The 19,173-nt window shown below is 35.8% G+C and overlaps 2 protein-coding genes across 16 annotated transcripts in view; both read right to left on the bottom strand.

Annotated features, from left to right (window-relative positions):
* Window positions 1-740: 740 nt before the first annotated feature.
* The window catches only part of LOC121323860 (protocadherin gamma-A11-like), a 103,121-nt gene continuing 84,688 nt past the window's right edge, over window positions 741-19,173 (bottom strand). For 13 of the 15 annotated variants that reach the window (XM_041265157.1, XM_041265148.1, XM_041265146.1 and 10 more), the window contains exons 2-4: window positions 7,371-7,429; window positions 4,707-4,792; window positions 741-2,655 (exon numbers count right to left, since the gene is read on the bottom strand). In XM_041265157.1, the coding sequence (XP_041121091.1) occupies window positions 2,435-2,655; window positions 4,707-4,792; window positions 7,371-7,429 (366 nt within the window). In that variant the 3' untranslated portion in view covers window positions 741-2,434. Of the gene's footprint in view, window positions 2,656-4,706; window positions 4,793-7,370; window positions 7,430-9,848; window positions 12,869-13,355; window positions 13,395-19,173 lie in introns of those variants that run through there. The other 2 variants (XM_041265160.1, XM_041265147.1) reach the window with 2 other exon arrangements.
* On the bottom strand, window positions 14,934-17,576 carry LOC121323867 (protocadherin gamma-C5-like). The gene has a single exon (XM_041265164.1). The coding sequence runs from the start codon at window positions 16,947-16,949 to the stop codon at window positions 16,239-16,241; it is 711 nt and encodes a 236-aa protein (XP_041121098.1). The 5' UTR covers window positions 16,950-17,576; the 3' UTR covers window positions 14,934-16,238.

The following is a 19,173-nucleotide window of genomic DNA, read 5'->3' as shown; positions in this document are numbered from 1 at the left end:
GTATGTGCAAAAGCGCTATTCCATTTCAGAAGTTTAACAAGGAAAGGATCAAAATAAGTACAAATCTGAGACTATGAGATGATTTCAGAAGTTTTTAATTTTTTTATTTTTTTATTTGAAATGTCTGTGTTCAAAGAGAAAATAAAACAGCAATATAAATACCAGCATATAAAATATGGGTGTAAGACAGAATAGCACTGAACTATGCATATATAAGAAAGATATTTAGGTACAATATATAAGCAAAATTCATCAGTAGACACATGTATATATATTTATGACAGGAGCATTCCAGCAGCACAAACAATTAGAAATCACAAACACGTATAAAAAGTTATAGATGTATAGCAACACAAACATTTTTATTTTATTTATTTTTGATTTTTTAGTACTTGTTGATAAAATAAAGAGAACACTGAGATTTACACATCACTTTTCACAAATTACTTTCTACTCTACTGTGTTTTTTTTCTTATTTAGTGATTTAAAATGATCAGTTGCTACATGACTACACTTCCTCAGATCACATATTTAAACTAAAAAAAAAAACTATATGTATATAATAATAATAATAATAATAATAATAATAATAATAATAATAATAATAATAATAATAATAATAATGCAGACATTGTAAGGTCATCATCGGTGTTTGTACTTCCTCCTTCCCCTCCTAGAAAAAGAGACTTCGTCAGAACATGTCCAAATCAGTATATGTGTGTCTTTTCCCTGTTGACTGGCCATGTATGTTAGGAGCAACACATTGTAATACTTTATTTTTTTTATTATTATTATTTTTATTTTTTTATTTTTAAGAAATTAACATCCAATTACCACAAATCAAACATATTGGGTTTATAAATATACTTAGTAAGTTTATATGCAATGTCCAGGTCAAAATCGACAATCACAAACACAGAAACTAGTGTCTCAGTATCAACTAGCATCTTGTTAATTCCAGTAAATATACTTGACCTCTCAGCTTCTATACAGTCGATTCTGTATTGGCCAGATTTGAATATACAGTCAGTGTTCAGTAACTTTATCCAACTTACTGATTTTGTAAACAGAAGCCAACAGCCCCAAAGCCAATATGCATCAAGACTGTACTAAGAGGTAACACTGATGCTGTACTCAATACCGCGATAGCTTCACTAGCACACTTTCTGTATCTGCACTAAACTGAGAATAGTCTATATTCAGCGTGCAGTGCCTGATTACCAAATCTTTACCCGATTCGTTCTATTTTTCAAGAATACTTTAAGAACAACCCCCCCCCCACTATGTACTGAAACTAAGCCAGGAGGCTCCTGCTGTTTCTACTTGCCTATACACTGAAGCTGCCTTCGCATGCAGTTTATTTTTAACATGCAATGCATAGCAAAGATTTAATGAAGCAATGCAGTGTTACAGAGTCTCACAAAAGTGATGTGAGTTTCATGCAAGCAATATAGTGTGTGGGAAAAGCAAAGCCTTACATTTCTTCATTTTCACGGTCAGCATGGCCATATCCTCAAGGATGCTTGCTGACAGGTCCTCATTGTTTTAGCAGTGCTGAGCAGGCATCTAAACTCCCAGTGGATTAGTATATTTAACACAAGAACTGACATCTGCACTCTGCCTAACCTGGGAGCAACTGGAAATGCCGAAGCCAAGTTAGAAGTCACACAGACTTTCAATTCAAAACAGGGTTTCTCTTATACTAACCGTATTATTGAAACTGAGATTATTTTGGTTATACACTAATGTTACCATTAATAAAGTAACCTGCACTGTTTCTTTTGTTAACAGCGTGTTTAGTTCACCGCGTGCCAGTCGAACACTGTATTGTTCATTCAATGCATAGTTTAACTTGGTCTTTTTGTTTCTTTAGATAAGAAACACATCATGCAAATATAGTTTACATTATCACTAAGAGCTACTGAAAAATTCATAATTCTGATTCTCTTCTAAAACAAAAAACTTTTTCTACTTGCATTGTTAACAGTCCTACACAACTTTAATGTGACACATTAAGTAAATGAGTAATAGTCATACTAGTACTATATTAGAGGGCAAAGCCCTGAAGTCCTCATTTGTATTTTACAATTAAACTTCAAAACCCAACGGATTCATCAAAGGGATCAAACCATTGAAAAAAACGTTTTCCTTTTCTTTTTAAAACCTTATTAATCTTAAGGAACAATACCTCTACTTTGAACTTTTGTGTTATATTTCAATAACAACGCAGTCACACGATAGGAACTCCAATACAAACAAAAATTGTGACAAAAAACATTCATGTTCAAAGTCACTAATAACAACTTAAGCTGCTAACAATCTGGGCTAACAGTAAAAACAACAAAAAAACAAAACAGAACCAGGGTGTATCCCTTTGTGAGAGGGTGAACTGGAGGAGCTCATTCACAGCCAGCCAGCTCTACAGTGAACTCCATTACTTCTTCTCTTTTTTCCCAGATTTCTTCTTGTTTCCAGAGGATGGCTGGGGGTTCTTCCCCTCTGCCTGGGAGTTGGTGCCTGTCAGTGTGGAGGTGCTGCCCGGGATGTAGACATTCTGCCTGTAGTCTGGGACGTGCTGCAGGGTGAACTGAGGACTGTACCGGGTGCTCAGGCCCATTGTGCCAGCATCAAGCGTTGCTGTCGCTGCACTCACCTCTGTGACACAAAAAAACCATAAAACAATAGAGAATTATTCTATAGAAAACAAATTAATAATATCTAATAATAATATGCATAAGACAAAAAGTAGATTTGCTTATTAGACTATCCTATTAGCAAAGCTAATCACTTTTTTTTTTTTGGTCTGTTTTGGGCGGAATCAATGAAGAGCCCTATTCTGAAAGCTTCAGCTGTTCTAGACTGTTGTTCAGTCTAGAACAGTTTCATACATATTGTACAATATTTTATTCATAAAAAACAGGCTTGCACTGTAGGCTGGGCCAATACCCAGCCTGCCAGATGGAATTTGTTAGCATCACGCTGACCTACATTATGCTTTGGATATGCTTTCAATCTATATTAGGAAGTCAAAGCTTTGATTGCTGGTGAGAAACACCAATATACAAGAACATATAGTAAAAAGAGCCTAGAGCAGTAAGACCAAGGAAGCAGAACACTTCAGTGTTCTAGAACACTTTGACTCAAGATGAGTCTGGTACATTGATCTTACTGTCTATGCTACTGAAAACTTGCATAGAATGCTTTAATTTTTTAGACAAAGCAAGGTGTTATTATTACAGTATTGCCGTGATCCAGTACAGGCCACTAATGTTCTTGCAGTACTGTAGTAGCATTTTGGCTTTTTGGAGGATATACAGTGGTATCACAAGATAAGCTGTGGTAGCATAATTGTAGTGTCATGGTTTTATAGCAGCATACTGCTGGCAGTGTTGCTAAAGCAAAGATTATAATCAAGCTCTATTTATGGACCTGCACTCATAATTCATACAACACAAAGAGCAGAACCAGCAGTAGAATGGAATGACAGAGATGTGTTAATTTAAATGAAATAGCTGCAGTGCATTGCCTGCATTGGATTCTTCCAAGGCTGTGATAGTATTCCACAAATCAAAAAGACAAAGAGGAGGAAGTGGTACAGTATAGTTACTACCCAGCTACTAGAACTCAACTATAGAAATCTTAAATAGCAGTGCAAATTAAATTGCAATGCCATATGCCAATTAAAGCACGCATAACTAGTGTTTCACAGAAGATCACTTGCTATTTTATATCTTTTTTTCTCATGTTTTCTATATACATGAAAAGCTGCAAAAAGGGATAAAATATTGCAAAGATGTTTTACCTGTCTCTTGGGGTTACAGTGGTTTCTATTAGTTTTAGTCTTTCCCTATATGCTAGGCATCAAGAAGATTATGTTTGTTACAGCACATTAAATGTATTTTCCATATCCCTCATTATCTTTTTTCCCTTTTAATGGAGACCTTCACAAGATTACAAAAGTATGCTTTTAGTCAGCAGTCTGGAAGGTCGTTGGAGGTAAATGTTCTTTGCAAAATTCTACTTTCCCCTCCCACAATGTGCTACATCGCTGAGTCCTTCAAAAAGTGTCCCACTGAGAACAATCAAGATCCGGAAACTAAAGGCAGCTCCTGCTTTGATGCCAGACTGACTGCCGCAGGGAACTTCTCTCTGTACTAAGGCAGAGGACCAGAAACATGGTGCACTGCTATTTTGAGCAAATCAAGTTAAAAAGACACGCCTCACTTCTTCAAGAGGTGCTGAGTAACTAGTGTTCAATACTGTCCACAAATCTGACAGAATCAAATGTGTTTCTGTTACCCTTATAAGAGCTAGCCATGGTAAATCTTACAATGTTATTACCATTCATACTTCTGTATTTTATAATAATTATTTAAAACACTCATCTATACTTAACCACATCTCCACTGTCTTCTACCATTTTGTACTGTATTTCTACCATGGTATCCAACAGGAAACGTTTAGGTGTGGCTCAAAACATGCCCTTATAAAAGTTTAAATGTGCAGTGATTGTGCATGCTTTTCCCATGGTTACACATTTGCAATAGTTTACCAATCGTTTGCCATGTTTTTAAACATGATTCCTATTTGTGCTTTACAATAGCATGCTTTATTATACTTTACTATGTTTTCGCTATGGCACACTTGAATAAGGGGTGCTCTGTCTTATATAGTAGTAGTTTTCTGAGTAAGTGGTGCTACCGTACCATTAGCTGCAGCCATCAGGGCTTGCAGTTGCTCTGCTTCAGTCGGGGGGTTTGGCCAAGGTCCAGCTTCCTCTGGGCGCTGAGAGCTAAAGACACAGCAAAGGAAAGTTATTTCAGATTCACATACATACAATCTAGGAATACAATCTAGCAACATCCATTAAATAAAAGGCTGATAGCACAATTCAAATCTAATTAGAATCCAAGCTCAACAATAACACCTTAAAAGGGAAAGTTGGCCCACATCTAAGGATACAAATGTTCCAGGACCCTTTCCTTGTCAGATTCATCGCCGGCGTTGAGGGTCAGTCACCTCTTATTTAGTAACCCCATTTAAGAATTAAAAATCTGCAGGGCTCATTTCTAAATGGATTAACACATCAGTAACATATGTTACTCAGCCCTGTAAATAATACATTACCAATAAGAAGTGCCTGTTAAAAAGAGGGCCACACTGCTATAGATGTGTTTCTGTTTTACTATCAGCAGTGCTGGAGACCCAGATATGTCAAACATCCCTCACGAGCAGGTTTTGATTGAAATTATTAATGAGCTGAGATGAGCATCTGTGTTTATATCACCAAGTTGTAAACTGCCCAAGAGAAACAGACTGCCCTGCAAAACATTTCCATTTCATCATGCAATCAAATATACAGCAGCTGCTATATGAAAACACATCAAGACACAGGAACATTTTTGTTACGGTCATTCTCAACTGCTAGCACAGCAGTTTCTCTGGAAAAAGATTTGCATTTACAGACGGAGCAACTCATCTGATTCCTGCAAAACATTCTTGTGTTTCCACACAAGCAGCAGCTCTTTTCAGCTTAACCCGATCCTTGCCAAATGGACTCCCCTCCATTGACAAGGACACATCACAGAGAGGAGTGTGGAAAGGGTTAAGGGGGGCATTGGAAGTCTGGCAGGCTTGTTTCCTGCCAGATGAGCTGCTGAGAACTTCTTCCTCTGGCTTTATGTTTTTATGGCTCATTAATGTGGGGTTCAAAGAGAGCTGGAGAACACAGAACATGCTGCTTAAAACATAATGAGAACTATAGGAAGAGCACAATCTTCCAAAGGGTGATTGGAATGTACTCTCTCTCTCTATCTCTCTCTCTCTCTCTCTCTCTCTCTCTCTCTCTCTCTCTCTCTCTCTCTCTATCTCTCTATATATATATATATATATATATATATATAAAACTTAGTTATGACTAGAGAAATGACAAGAAGGTTCCTAAGCCAAATTGTTTTAGAGAATTCAAGAAATAAACAAAAAAGTAAGAGTAGGCCTCCGCAAAACTGTTCTTACTCATTGCTTTTTATTGTTCTGTTATGCAGGTTCAAATGAGGTTGGGTGATGATAGACCGATCTTATCAACAGAATTACACTGTCACCCAACCCGGTCTTTCACATCAGGATTGCATCAGCCATAAATGCTTACATTAGTTACAGCAGATATGGAGATCTGTTGATGGACATCCTTTTTAACCAGCGATTCAAATAAGAATAGTCTCTATTGCTACAATCTATCTCTACACCAGGTCTCAGCTGGTTAGCATTGGTTTGATCTGCTGTCCTTATTACATATATCTCATTATTATTATTATTATTATTATTATTATTATTATTATTATATTATATTATTATTATTATTATTATTATTATTAATTAATTAATTAGGAAAACCAGGGTTATTCATCTATCAATTTGTAAAATGTTGCCTTTGTAGAACGCAACAGGTTTTTGAAAAAGGTATTTTACCCCCTTAAAGCCCCATACACTGTTGTCTAATTACTCAACAGAGACCCCTGCTGTACATATATGGAATAACCACTGCAATTGCCCTTGTCCATGCTTACTATTGATGGCTCTTATACACTCACAGATGTGAGGAGGTGACCAGTAATGTTTTAAAACAAAATGGGATAAGTAAAGCTTGGTTTGATTAATAGTCACATCCAGAAAAATACTAACCCGAGGAGCTTATTGTTTCATACTAGCGCTTAGCGATATTTTAAAATGGTAAATTAAATAGATTATTGCCCTAAATCTAAACAGCATGCCGTGTGGTGGTGGTGAGCAAAGTGCACAGCTAATGAACCCTTCTAGAAGATTTTAGCTTCTCAAAAGGAAGAAGCAGATATGTCCATACATTGCTGTATGAGCTAGCCTGCCGTGAGTCAATTCCACACATGTATACCACCATTCATTTTAATAAACACATCTACATTCTGAATATCTACATTCAGAACTGAGCTCATAGTCACACTTTCACCCACCCAAGAGGTTCACTCTACAAACTGCTTGGAGGAGTTCAAGATCAGAGGACCACAGTTATCAGCACTGTAACTGCTCACAATTATGCACAGTGGTCAAACTCATCACCTTTGAGCTATTTCTTCTTTAAGTGTGAGATGATCAAATAAAACAACTATCAATATTCTAAACGCTAGCTGACAGCATGTTCTGACTATTCATCAAGGGGATATATATATATATATATATATATATATATATATATATATATATATATATATATATATATATATATATATATATATATATATATAAACATGATGAAATTCATGTCAAGAACATTTCCGATATATGTATATTTCTTTTGAAATGATGATTCTATACAGCATGTAATAATAGGAGCTTACCCGCTTGGTCCAGGTCTCTGACCTTGGGAGAAACGCCATTCAGTATTTGTTGGTTTTTGCTAGAAAACAAAAAGAAAGATCTTTTGAAGTGTATGTAAACCAAGTCTATCAGAGAGGGATATTAATGGCAGGTGATGTGAATTTCCAGGTTTAGATTCATCCAAACTGTTGGCTGGGGGTTCTTTGACTTGGCCTCAGTCTTCAGCTGTAGAAAGAAACATGAAAAAAAAAACATTCCTAGATAGAAATCAGAGGTTAATTAGCATTGACAGGAGTCAGAGTCTTACCAGTTCATATTAGAGCCAGTAAAATAAGTATTTAGTCATGATAACACACATAGCACATATCAAACACAAAGTTAAGATGTTTCATTTCTGCATAACATTAAGATAAAATATAAAAAGGTACACCATAGCCTCATGACCAAAATACTTCTGACAAAATGTATACTTAACAAATGGGAATACTGAATGGATACATATTTTATGTACAGTGCAGTAAAGACCAGATTAGTAATAAACTACAACACCTTGTCAGGCACATATCTAAGAAATGTTGTTTTTGCGTGACGTGTTGTTTTTTTTATGGATATATATATATATATATATATATATATATATATATATATATATATATATATATATATATATATATATATATATATATCAGATTGTATGGCTCACTGTCTATTATAATAATGTATTCATCGTAATGCAGTCTACATGGCACCTGCATATGGAATATGTGAACAAAAATATTACATTGCAATCACTCAAAATAAATGTGTACTTTTGTATTTTAGTTGCTCTGAAAGTGAACTAAATGCTCTCTAAATTATTTAAAGTTACCTTAGAAGGTTGAAGAAAACTAGGACTGCAGAACAGAAATGTTAAATAGTAGTTCAAATTGTTCATAAATATTCTCAATTTAAACACATTTCTATCTGGGAAACAACATTATTTTAAATAACACATTATATCTACACACCAGTATTTTAGTAATCTGTGTTTCTTAAAGATGTATTTCTCAATCAATAGTCTCATAAAGGCTTTCTAACCTAAAGCAGAGCCTTCCTGAAATGGATGTAGGCTATAAATCTTTGTCGAATGAAAGCGAGCTAATCAACTGCCAGGCTTACACATCTGGTTTGCATCTTACACATCTGTGTCTAACGGATGAAGAATTATATTATCATCTGCATCAATGTGGTTTACCCATTCAAAATTCCACCACTCAAACCAGCAGAAAACCCAAAGGGCTGTTTTCTCCCCATTAACCCAGTTTACCAGTAAAAAACAGATTTGCTGTGCAGAGTATCCTCAGGCAGAAATTTGCTTGTCATTCGCTGGGGACACAGATCAAATCCATACTGTTCTCACATACAGTAAAACACAGGGACATATTTTGATTCAAAACTAAACAGTTATGTTATGCAACTGGAATCTAATAACTAAGTATTATAATTCTTAGTATTACAATTGTTGAAAACTAGATTCTGAATGTAAAAATGTTAAGGAACTGAAAACAATACAACATACTCAAAAGGTAATTCTAAGGCACTTAAAAGAATAAAGGATAAAGTTCTAGATGTCACAAAGGTTCCAGGTATTCCAAGAACAGGCATCTAAATGGATCATTCCACACAACTGAGAGAGATGCATTAACAGATTAGCAGAATCAAAAGCATTTAAACAGTAAAATGCAGAACTACTGAAAAATAAAATCACAGCATTGTATCTGGATTATTCCCATCAACTCCAGAATGCTTGAGCTGAAGCAAGTATAATACAAGCACATGTCTCACTAGGGAAACATAAAACATGTGTATCAGGTACATGAGTAGCATTTATGTGCATTTAGATCAATTCATTAGATTGTTCTCCTTTTTTAAACAAGACTTTGATATTGGGTATAAATAAATAGCTTTGATTTCAATGCATGTTCTTTCTGTTTTTAAGTATTTTTAAATGTCAATATTAAGTACCAATTTAAAATAGCAACAATTCGTTTTCCGGTTCTGAATTAGAACATGGAAAATGAAAGTATGGTGGGACTGGAGTCTACTGCAGTCTGTCAAACTGAACATATTCTATTTAAGATGTTATGGTTTCTGTACAGAAACTAAATAAAGTTACAACTGTACAGTAAATTGAAAGCTATTGGGTTATTCTCATGTATTTTGTATTGCGAAGTGGTTATACTGTATCGCTTTCTACCTCTGAAAAGAATATAAATGTACTGTATGTACTGTATGTTATCTCCAAAAAAAGGCTACGACCCTAAAACACTTCATATTATTATAACACCATTTATAAACTGCATTGAGCTGAGGAGAAAACAATTTAGTCTACCTGTAATAAACAGCAAGACCACCAATTAAAAAAGTGTCAAACACCTCAGCAGCTAACTATAGTCCCATCACCCCCCCCCCCCACACACACACACACACAAACACATATACATATACATATTTCTCACCTCGCAGGTTGTATTAATTAAGTTATTGCTAGACAGAGACATGTCAATGGTGTTGGTATTACCCATTGGTGTAGACGGACTACAAGTCTGGATAAACATTAAGTCACTTCTGTCAGACACCGCAGAGAGACACGACCTATAGTATTGATTCTGGGATTCCATCGAACCCCCAACCACTTCCACGTATTTGATTGGCCCGTCAGGGTTGAGTTGCAAATGAAGGCTTTTCTGGGATCTTTGAAAAGCTTCCCTGGAACGCAGGCTCTGTTTGTTACTGCAACAGCAGCCCAAACAACCACTGTGGCCCCCACTCTGTCTCAGGCACTTCACAATGAGGATTACGAATGCCAGGAATGAAATGGCTGAGATGGAAGCTAGAGCGATTATTAAATACAGGGTTATATCAGACATTCCGTTTTGCTTTGCAGATGTGTTCCTGAATTCTGAGGAAGTCTCTGAGTCATTTTCTTCTACAGCTATGTCAATAGGAACTGAAGAAGAGAGTGGGGGCACTCCATTGTCTTTCACTAAAATGACAAGATTCTGAATAGCCTCATCCAGATCTTGTAATTTACGAGCAGTCCTTATTTCCCCAGTGTAATTCGCCACACGGAACAGGCCAGTGTCTTTGCTTTGTGGAATGCTGTAGGAAAGCCATGCATTATGGCCACTGTCTGGATCAACAGCTACTATCTTGGTTATAAGGTAGCCTGCCTCAACAGAGCGAGGGACTGTAAGCTGTAGAGCTGAGCCTTTTGGGAAAGCTGGATACACCACTACAGGGGCATTGTCATTTAGGTCCAAGACAAATACATGCACGGTCACATTAGAGCTCAGTGAAGGTATGCCAGCATCTTTTACCTGCACATGGATTTGGAAAACTTTAACCTGCTCATAGTCAAAGGAGCGCATGGAGTAAATGTCCCCATTCTCTGAGTTAATGTACACATAAGAGGAAACAGATGTTTCTTGGATTGTGCTGTCCAAGACAGAATAAGAAAGCTGGGAGTTTTTGCCCACATCGGCATCAAATGCTGTTACAGAACAAATAGCAGCTCCGGGGGCATTGTTTTCTTGTATGTGGACTGCATATGAAGGTTGAGAAAACACTGGAGCATTGTCATTCACATCTGAAAGACTGACAGGCAGGATTATACTAGAGGATAGTGGAGGGGAACCCGAATCAGTGGCTGTGACTGTGATGTTGTATTCAGGAACTTTTTCACGATCCAGTGGACCATCAGTTATCAAGGAGTAGTGGCCGTGAAAGGAAGACTTTAATTTAAATGGCATGTTTACAGGTATCTGCATAAGCACCTCCCCATTATGCCCTGAGTCCCGATCCCTTACACTAATGAGTGCAATTACAGTTCCAGGTAAAGCATTCTCTACAACAAGACTGGACAGGGACGTTATTGTCAGCTGTGGAGCATTATCATTCACATCAATCACTTCCACTTTAATGTTACAAGATCCTTCTGAAGCAGGGGTTCCTTTATCTCTGGCTTGCACATCAATCTCATAAAAGCTTGCATCCTCAAAATCTATCAACCCATTTACCCTAATTTCACCTGTTTCTGAGTCCACTCTGAACAGCTGGCGCACCGTTTCTGGCGTGTGTTTACTGAAAAAATAATATATTTCCCCATTCTGACCATCATCCAGATCAGATGCATTTATTTGTACCAATAATTTACCAATAGGTGTGTTTTCCATAAGGCTGACCTTATATACCGGACTGTTAAATCGAGGTATATTGTCATTAACATCAAGAATCTTAATAATAACTTTTGTAGTTCCAGATTTCTCAGGTGTTCCCCCGTCAAAGGCTGTCAGCTCTAAATTATACATGAAGTGTTGTTCCCTGTCGAGAGCTTTTTCTATCACCAGCTCGGGTAGTTTAGTACCATCACTTCGAGTTTGTACACTTAAAACAAAATAGTCGTTAGGGGTAAGCTGGTAAGTACGCAAAGCATTCGAGCCCACGTCGGGATCCTGAGCAATCTCGAGGCGAACACTAGAGCCCGGTGTAGCAGCTTCTGATATCTCCAATGATATACTTTTAGTTGGGAATTGAGGTGCGTTGTCGTTGACATCAAGTATCTGTACTTCCACTCGGTACAATTCCAAAGGGTTTTGAAGCACTAACTGAAGGTGCAGGGAACACGTTAAGCTTAACCCACATATCTGTTCTCGGTCTATTTTATCTTTAATAACCAAAGCTCCGCTTTCCAAGCTCACCTCGAAATACTGCACACTGGAATCAGAGACAACTCGCAGGTTGCGTTCAGAAATTTTTGCTACATCCAGTCCTAAATCTTTTGCAATATTTCCAACAAACGCACCCGTGTTTAATTCTTCTGGGACGGAATATTTAAGCTGACCGTAAGCAGAAATCCAATGACAGGAAACATAGAAACACAATACTTGCCAGTGCAAAGAGCGTTTCCTTTTATTGCATTCCATTGTGGGAAAAAAATGCAGATTGTCAGACCAAATATATAGCTTAACATGTATTTATAAATCCATGGGGTCTTGTCAAGCAGCCACTGTCAGCGGTAAGAGCACTAATTCGCACAAAACATCCATTATTCGTTAAAAAGACACTAAAACGCGGAGATTTTGGAAAAATAAAATAAAAAAGGAAAACAGAAATCCATCTAGTCTCACATGTAATTCCAAGCACAGAGGGGTTGTGCTGCTTTGCAAGGGGCGGGGGAGTTGATCGCTGAACATAATCCAGCACCTTATTGGTGAACAGCGCCACGCATTTTCTCCAATAGCTGTTAAAGAATCTCTTAAAGGAATAGACAGCCTGAAAGGAGAACGACTGCACTCTTGAATTACAGGAGGTCAATGCTGATTTACACCCTGCATTTTCTGCATATCCAAGCCTTACATAATGTATTTATCTGTGGCAAATGTGATAAAGGAAATGGTTCAGGCACGTCTGACAAGTTAAACAGCAACAACAGCAACAAATAATACTCAATATTTGTCTGTATAAAAAAATGAACTTTGTTTTAAAATACATGCCTTGGATAAAACAAACAAACAAACAAACAAACAAAAAAAAAAAAAAACATTTTAATACCATCTATAATACCAAGACAGGAACATGTTATTTAATGCAAATTTTACCATTGTAGGGATAAGTGCCTCTAATACAATTGTGGATGATTGAAAGTGAGTAATTCAAATTTGCCACCAGGTGTCGCAGTGAAGGCATGCTGACGCTCGCAATAGAATCAATGGTCTACTCAAATCGAACTCTCAGCCGAACTTGATCTGCTCTTGACGTTACAAATAAATGTAAATTATCACCAAACACATTATTATTATTATTATTATTATTATTATTATTATTATTATTATTATTATTATTATTATTATATAATAATAATAATAATAATTAAACTAATAATAATAATAATAATAATAATAATAATAATAATAATAATAATAATAATAATAATAATAATAATATCTGGGTCTTTATATCCTCACCTCGTTTCCTGTAATTATTGACATTATGGGAGCTGATGTTGTTCATGGGTGAACTCAAAGACATGACAAACATAAATTCACTCCTGTAAGAAATAGGGGAGAAACAAGATCTGTAGCACCGTGTTTGGGATGGTGTGCCGCCTTCCCCCACTTCCACGTACTGTACAAGTCCGCCTACATTATACTGGGAATGAATATTGCTACTGGCATACTTATATACACCCTTCAGATTCCTCTGCTTTCTGTAGCAACAGTTATATGTATTATAGTGTTGTCAATCATCCTGGCGCATGTCATGGCTAAGGAAAATAAAGACAGAAAGAAAATAACCGATATTGCAGCTGAGGTTACCCCCCCCAATCAACTGCCGTCACAATCAGGTGAAACAACGCTTTCGCTTCTCTGTCCAATGCCTTTTCTAGTATTAACTCGAGGGATTTGTTACTGCCTTTGCCTGATTTTAAATACACAACGAAGTTTTCATTTTGTATTGAACTGATAAGACTGTAGTATTATTCGAGTCTGGATCTTGTGCGCTCTCCGGGGAAAAGAGCGCCCCCACGTCTGCTTGGTCGACAATATCCAACGAGATTAGTGGTAGCTAAATTTCACTAAAATAAAAATGTGCCTACGTTTTTTTTTTTTTTTTTTACGTACTGAAAGCACATTTGCTAAACGTATGCATAATAACATTGTGTCTGCCCATGTTCATTATATCCAGTACAACTTGATATCCATTTTAATCACTGGATTACAAATGTGTTCATAGTACGGTGTGCTAAATATATTTAGCATTCTGCTAAAGATAAATGTTTACATGTGTTTAATATATTATTAGAGCTAATTTATTGTGTTTTAAAGGGGTAAGTTATTTAACAAATTGTTTGAAAACACTGTAATTGCCCAATACATATCATGTCACTTAATACAAATTATAATGTATTAAAAGTAGAACCCGACACTTATGAGTTCAAAGAAGTATCTATTCATATTTGTTATTTTTTGGTATTTTATGTATATACTTGTATATTAAAAAGACAGAACGTTGTTGATATTATTATTATTATTATTATTATTATTATTATTATTATTATTATTATTATTATTATTATTAATGTATGAAATACTACTTCACCATCAGACAATCAACTAACTTTTAAAGAAAAAATGGCGCCACCTAGCCACATTATAGGACAAAGCCAGAACTTATACATATTTGTACTTTACACGTTTTCAAAATGAAAAAAATAAAATAAAATAATAACACTTATTCAAAAAGAATGCAGTTTGCTGCAACTGTTAGACAACACATCATGTGCATTCCAAACTATGAATACCCTATCTGCACAATCCTAGCCGAAAACAGGGTAAACATTGTGTAATGAACACACATCCTTTTTATTTGAAGAGGAGGAATATGTCCTCAAACATTTACATATTCAAAAAAACAAAACAAAAAACAACCAAAAAAACTAAACAAACAAACAAACAAACAAACAAAAAAAAAAAACAGGCAATTATTTTACAACGAACATCACTCTAAATGCATAAGCAAATTGTTAATTTCATTCAATGCCCACCTGCTGAAATGCATTAATCCCGGTATTGTCAACACAATTTAGAGCATCCTTGAAAGTATACTCCCTGCTGGGCTTAACAAACGGGAAATCACTTGCCTCTGACACGGGTGAGAAGCATGATCTATAGGACTGGCTCTGAGATAGCACGTCACCTCCTACAACTTCAACGTACTGTATTGGCCCGTCAGAGTTTAACTGTATTTGTAGGTTTCTGTTTGGGTGTTTATATCCATCGTTAGAAGCAGCGCCTCTGAAATATCTACCGCTGCTATTTCTAATGCACTTCACTGTTAATATAACAACAGTCACGAAAGAAATAGCTGAAATTGATGCTAGGGATATGATCAAGTAACGAGTTATGTTACTATAATTATAACCATGTGTTTTAAATGTATCGTGGTAATCTAATTTGGGTTCATGGACACTCTCTTCTAATGATATTGTAACTGTAACTGTAGTTCACTGCACTGGCTCCCCATTGTATTTTATTTCTATAACAAGCCTCTGGGAGGCGTCATCCTGCTCAAGAACACCGCGTTTAGTCCTAATCTCCCCGGTATAAAGAGTCAGAATGAACAAGGTGTCATCTGTAGCCTGTATAAGCTGATAGGAAACCCACGCGTTCTGACCAGAGTCTGCATCCACTGCCGTCACCTTAGTGACGAGGTATTCTGCTTTAGCAGCATGGACATTTTCTGATGAGGAAGAAAACCCATTTCAACCAACGGATATATAACAGCAGGCGCATTGTCGTTTTGATGCAAAATGACAGTCACATTGCTGCTTAAGAGTGGAGTCCCGTGGTCTTTTACCTGTATTTGGATCTGGAAAACTTTTAACTGTTCATAGTCAAAGGAATGTCCCTTATAAATGCTGCCATTGTCTGAACTGATGTAAATATACGAAGAGACTGACACATCTTGTACCTGGGTATCAACAATAGAGTAAGACAGCTGAGAGTTTGTATCCAAGTCGGGATCAGAAGCAGACACTGAACATAATAATGTCCCATGGACGTTGTTTTCCTTCACATACACAGAGCAGGATGGCTGTGAGAACCGAGGAGGGTTGTCATTAACATCTAAAATGTTAACAGTGATTGTTTTCTTTGTTGAGAGAGGTGGTGACCCAGAGTCTGTTGCTATTATTTCTATGTCATACACAGGAACTATTTTACGGTCAAAGAGCACATCGGTAACTAATGCATAGTGGTTTAGAAAGGAAGGTTTCAAAGTAAAAGGATAGTCTGCTGGTACTTGTAAATATATCTTCCCTTTGTCTCTAGAGTCTAAATCTCGTGCGCTTATAATGTTATGACAGTTCCAATGGAAGCATTTTCTAGAACAGGACTAGGCAGTGAAGTGAGAATGATTTCTGGGGCGTTATTGTTCACATCTAAAATGTGTATTTGAACTTTGCAGTGTCCCTCCATTTCTGGATTGTCTTTGTCTTTAGCTATCACGTCAATTGCGTACAAATTGGTCTCTTCATAGTCCAGTTGTCCTGTTACCGTTATCTCACCCGTCTGCGAATTTAAATTAAACAGTTTATGTACGACGTCTGGAGTTAAGTCATCAAGATAATACTGCACCTCTCCATTAACTCCGTCATCTAAGTCAATAGCTTTAAGTTTGATGGCAACATTTCCTGGAGGAGTATTTTCGTTCAGGTATTTTTTATAAAGAGCTTTATCAAACTGGGGTGCGTTGTCATTGTTATCCACAACCATTACCTTCAGCTGTGTAGTCCCTGATCTGGCAGGATTGCCCACGTCTATAGCTGTCAACACAAGTTTGTGAAAAGACGATGTCTCTCTGTCCAGTGATTTATCCAAAATCAATTCCGGAACTTTTCTACCATCTTCGAGATTTTTAACATTCAAAGTAAAATATCCATTTGTGTTTACATTATAAGAATGTAATCTATTCGTACCAACATCAGGATCCTGCGCGCTCTCCAGTGGAAATCGAGTACCGGGATTTCTGGACTCGGGGATTTTTAAGATCATTATCATCTTGGCTTTCAATCTCAATCCGATGTAGCTGCAATGGTGTTTCAATTATAACTTCCAGAGGTAACAAGCAACTGGCGATTTGTCCACATAGATACCCCCTGTCGATTCTCTCACTCACAACCAAATCGCCCTTTCCCAAATCCACAGTAAAATATTGCTTACCCGCTTCAGAAGCTATCCGCAGTTTACGGTGGAAAATTTCAGTTGCATCCAGTCCCAAATCCTTTGTTAAATTCCCGACAAAGAACATTTATTTAACTCCTCTGGAATTGTGTATCAGATCTGTTCATATATTGTATTCCACGAGAGAAAGAAATGAAACCACAGCGCCTGCCATTTCAAGATCTCTTTTTTTGTCCCACTCTTCATTTCCCAATACGTTTAAAATAGCTTCATAGCAAAATAAATTAAGAGAAAAAAAAATAAATTGCTTTTTTTTTAAGATGACTGTATCGGTGGATGTGCAAACGACGTTCTCTCTCCCAGCTCTCTGCACTGGAAGGGTAACGGTGCTGTGACTGGGGAAGGGATTAGATCTCCAAGCCCGGTTCATCCCTTTATTGGAACACAGCTACCCAATATAAACTTTATAACACTTTAAAGGTGCGCTAGGCTTTCCTTTTACTGTTGGACGTTTGCTTACCTGATTTTTATTTGAATTACCTTTTATAATGAATACAATTTAGTTGTGCAATGGCTCCTCTTAATATGTATAATAAAACAAAGATCATATATATATATATATATATATATATATATATATATATATATATATATATATATAATCTATATCTATATCTATATCTATATATATATATATCTATTATATATATATATATATATATATATATATATATATATATTATATATATATATATATATATATTATTATTATTATTATTATTATTATTATTATTATTATTATTATTATTATTATTATTATTATTAAAAATCTTACACTAAATAATATTACATGTTCTGATGTTCAAACTACACTAATATGATTTAACTCGACATTCAGCATGACGTGATTTGTTATCCTTCTGATTAAAACCTGAAAATGAAGCACCGTCTGCCTAAGTGACACAGAAGCGCCTTGTATGATCAGGAACCCAAGCTGAATACTCCTGTTATTGTGACACAGCGCCACACGCGGTTAAAATGCGTTCTTTACATTTCAAAATACTATCAGTCACTTCAGCACTGGTACTAACAGCACAGCAAGAAATCTGACTGAATGTATTCCACTCACAGACAAAAATTGTAATTAGGATGAAATTAAAATTCACGTCGTTATTAAAACATTCATTAATGTAACGTAGTTATCTTCACCAAATCACAGTGCTTAAAAACCCTTCACATAGACTTGTAACATTACCTATAACAGAGATCTCTTACAATGTAATAATAGAAGGTCTTTCAGAAGCTTTCACATTTTATTATTAGGACATATTATCATAGATATTACTATGTACATGTGTAATATCGCCGTCAGCGGCAGTTATCAGATATGACATATATATATATATATATATATATATATATATATATATATATATATATGTGTGTGTGTGTGTGTGTGTGTGTGTGTGTGTGTGTGTGTGTGTATGTATGTATATATATATATATATATATATATATATATATATATATATATATATATGGTGTGTGTGTGTGTGTGTGTGTGTGTGATGTATCTATCTATATATATATATATATATATATATATATATATATATATATATATATATATATATATATATATATACTATATATATATCTATATATACATATATTTATATATATTATATATTATATATGTGTGTGTGTGTGTGTGTGTGTGTGTGTGTGTGTGTGTGTGTGTGTGTGTGTGTGTGCCATAAATCAATTTGCAGTCGTCGTAATAGTTCAGCCCAGCATTATCAAGTTGGCCTCATTAGATTCAATATTGGAATTTTCATGTTTAGCTGTGGGAGTTGGTAGACAAGAAAAGCTAATTAACATGAATTCATTCCTGTCTGACAATCGAGATAGGCTTGGGATCGGGTGTTGACATTAATCTTTAAATCCGTTTCTACGTATTTAATAGTTTTATTAGAACTAAACTGCATTTGAAGCATATTGCTTAGGTGTGCAATTGCACTAGGTTCTCTGTCGTTTATAGCAACCATTGTGTCAAAAATGAAATAAGAGAAACTACAACTAGTGAAATAATGAAATACAA

This window comes from Polyodon spathula, chromosome 12, assembly GCF_017654505.1.
Source record: "Polyodon spathula isolate WHYD16114869_AA chromosome 12, ASM1765450v1, whole genome shotgun sequence".
NCBI classification, from domain to species: domain Eukaryota; kingdom Metazoa; phylum Chordata; class Actinopteri; order Acipenseriformes; family Polyodontidae; genus Polyodon; species Polyodon spathula.
This window is presented reverse-complemented; position numbering and strand designations above follow the sequence as displayed.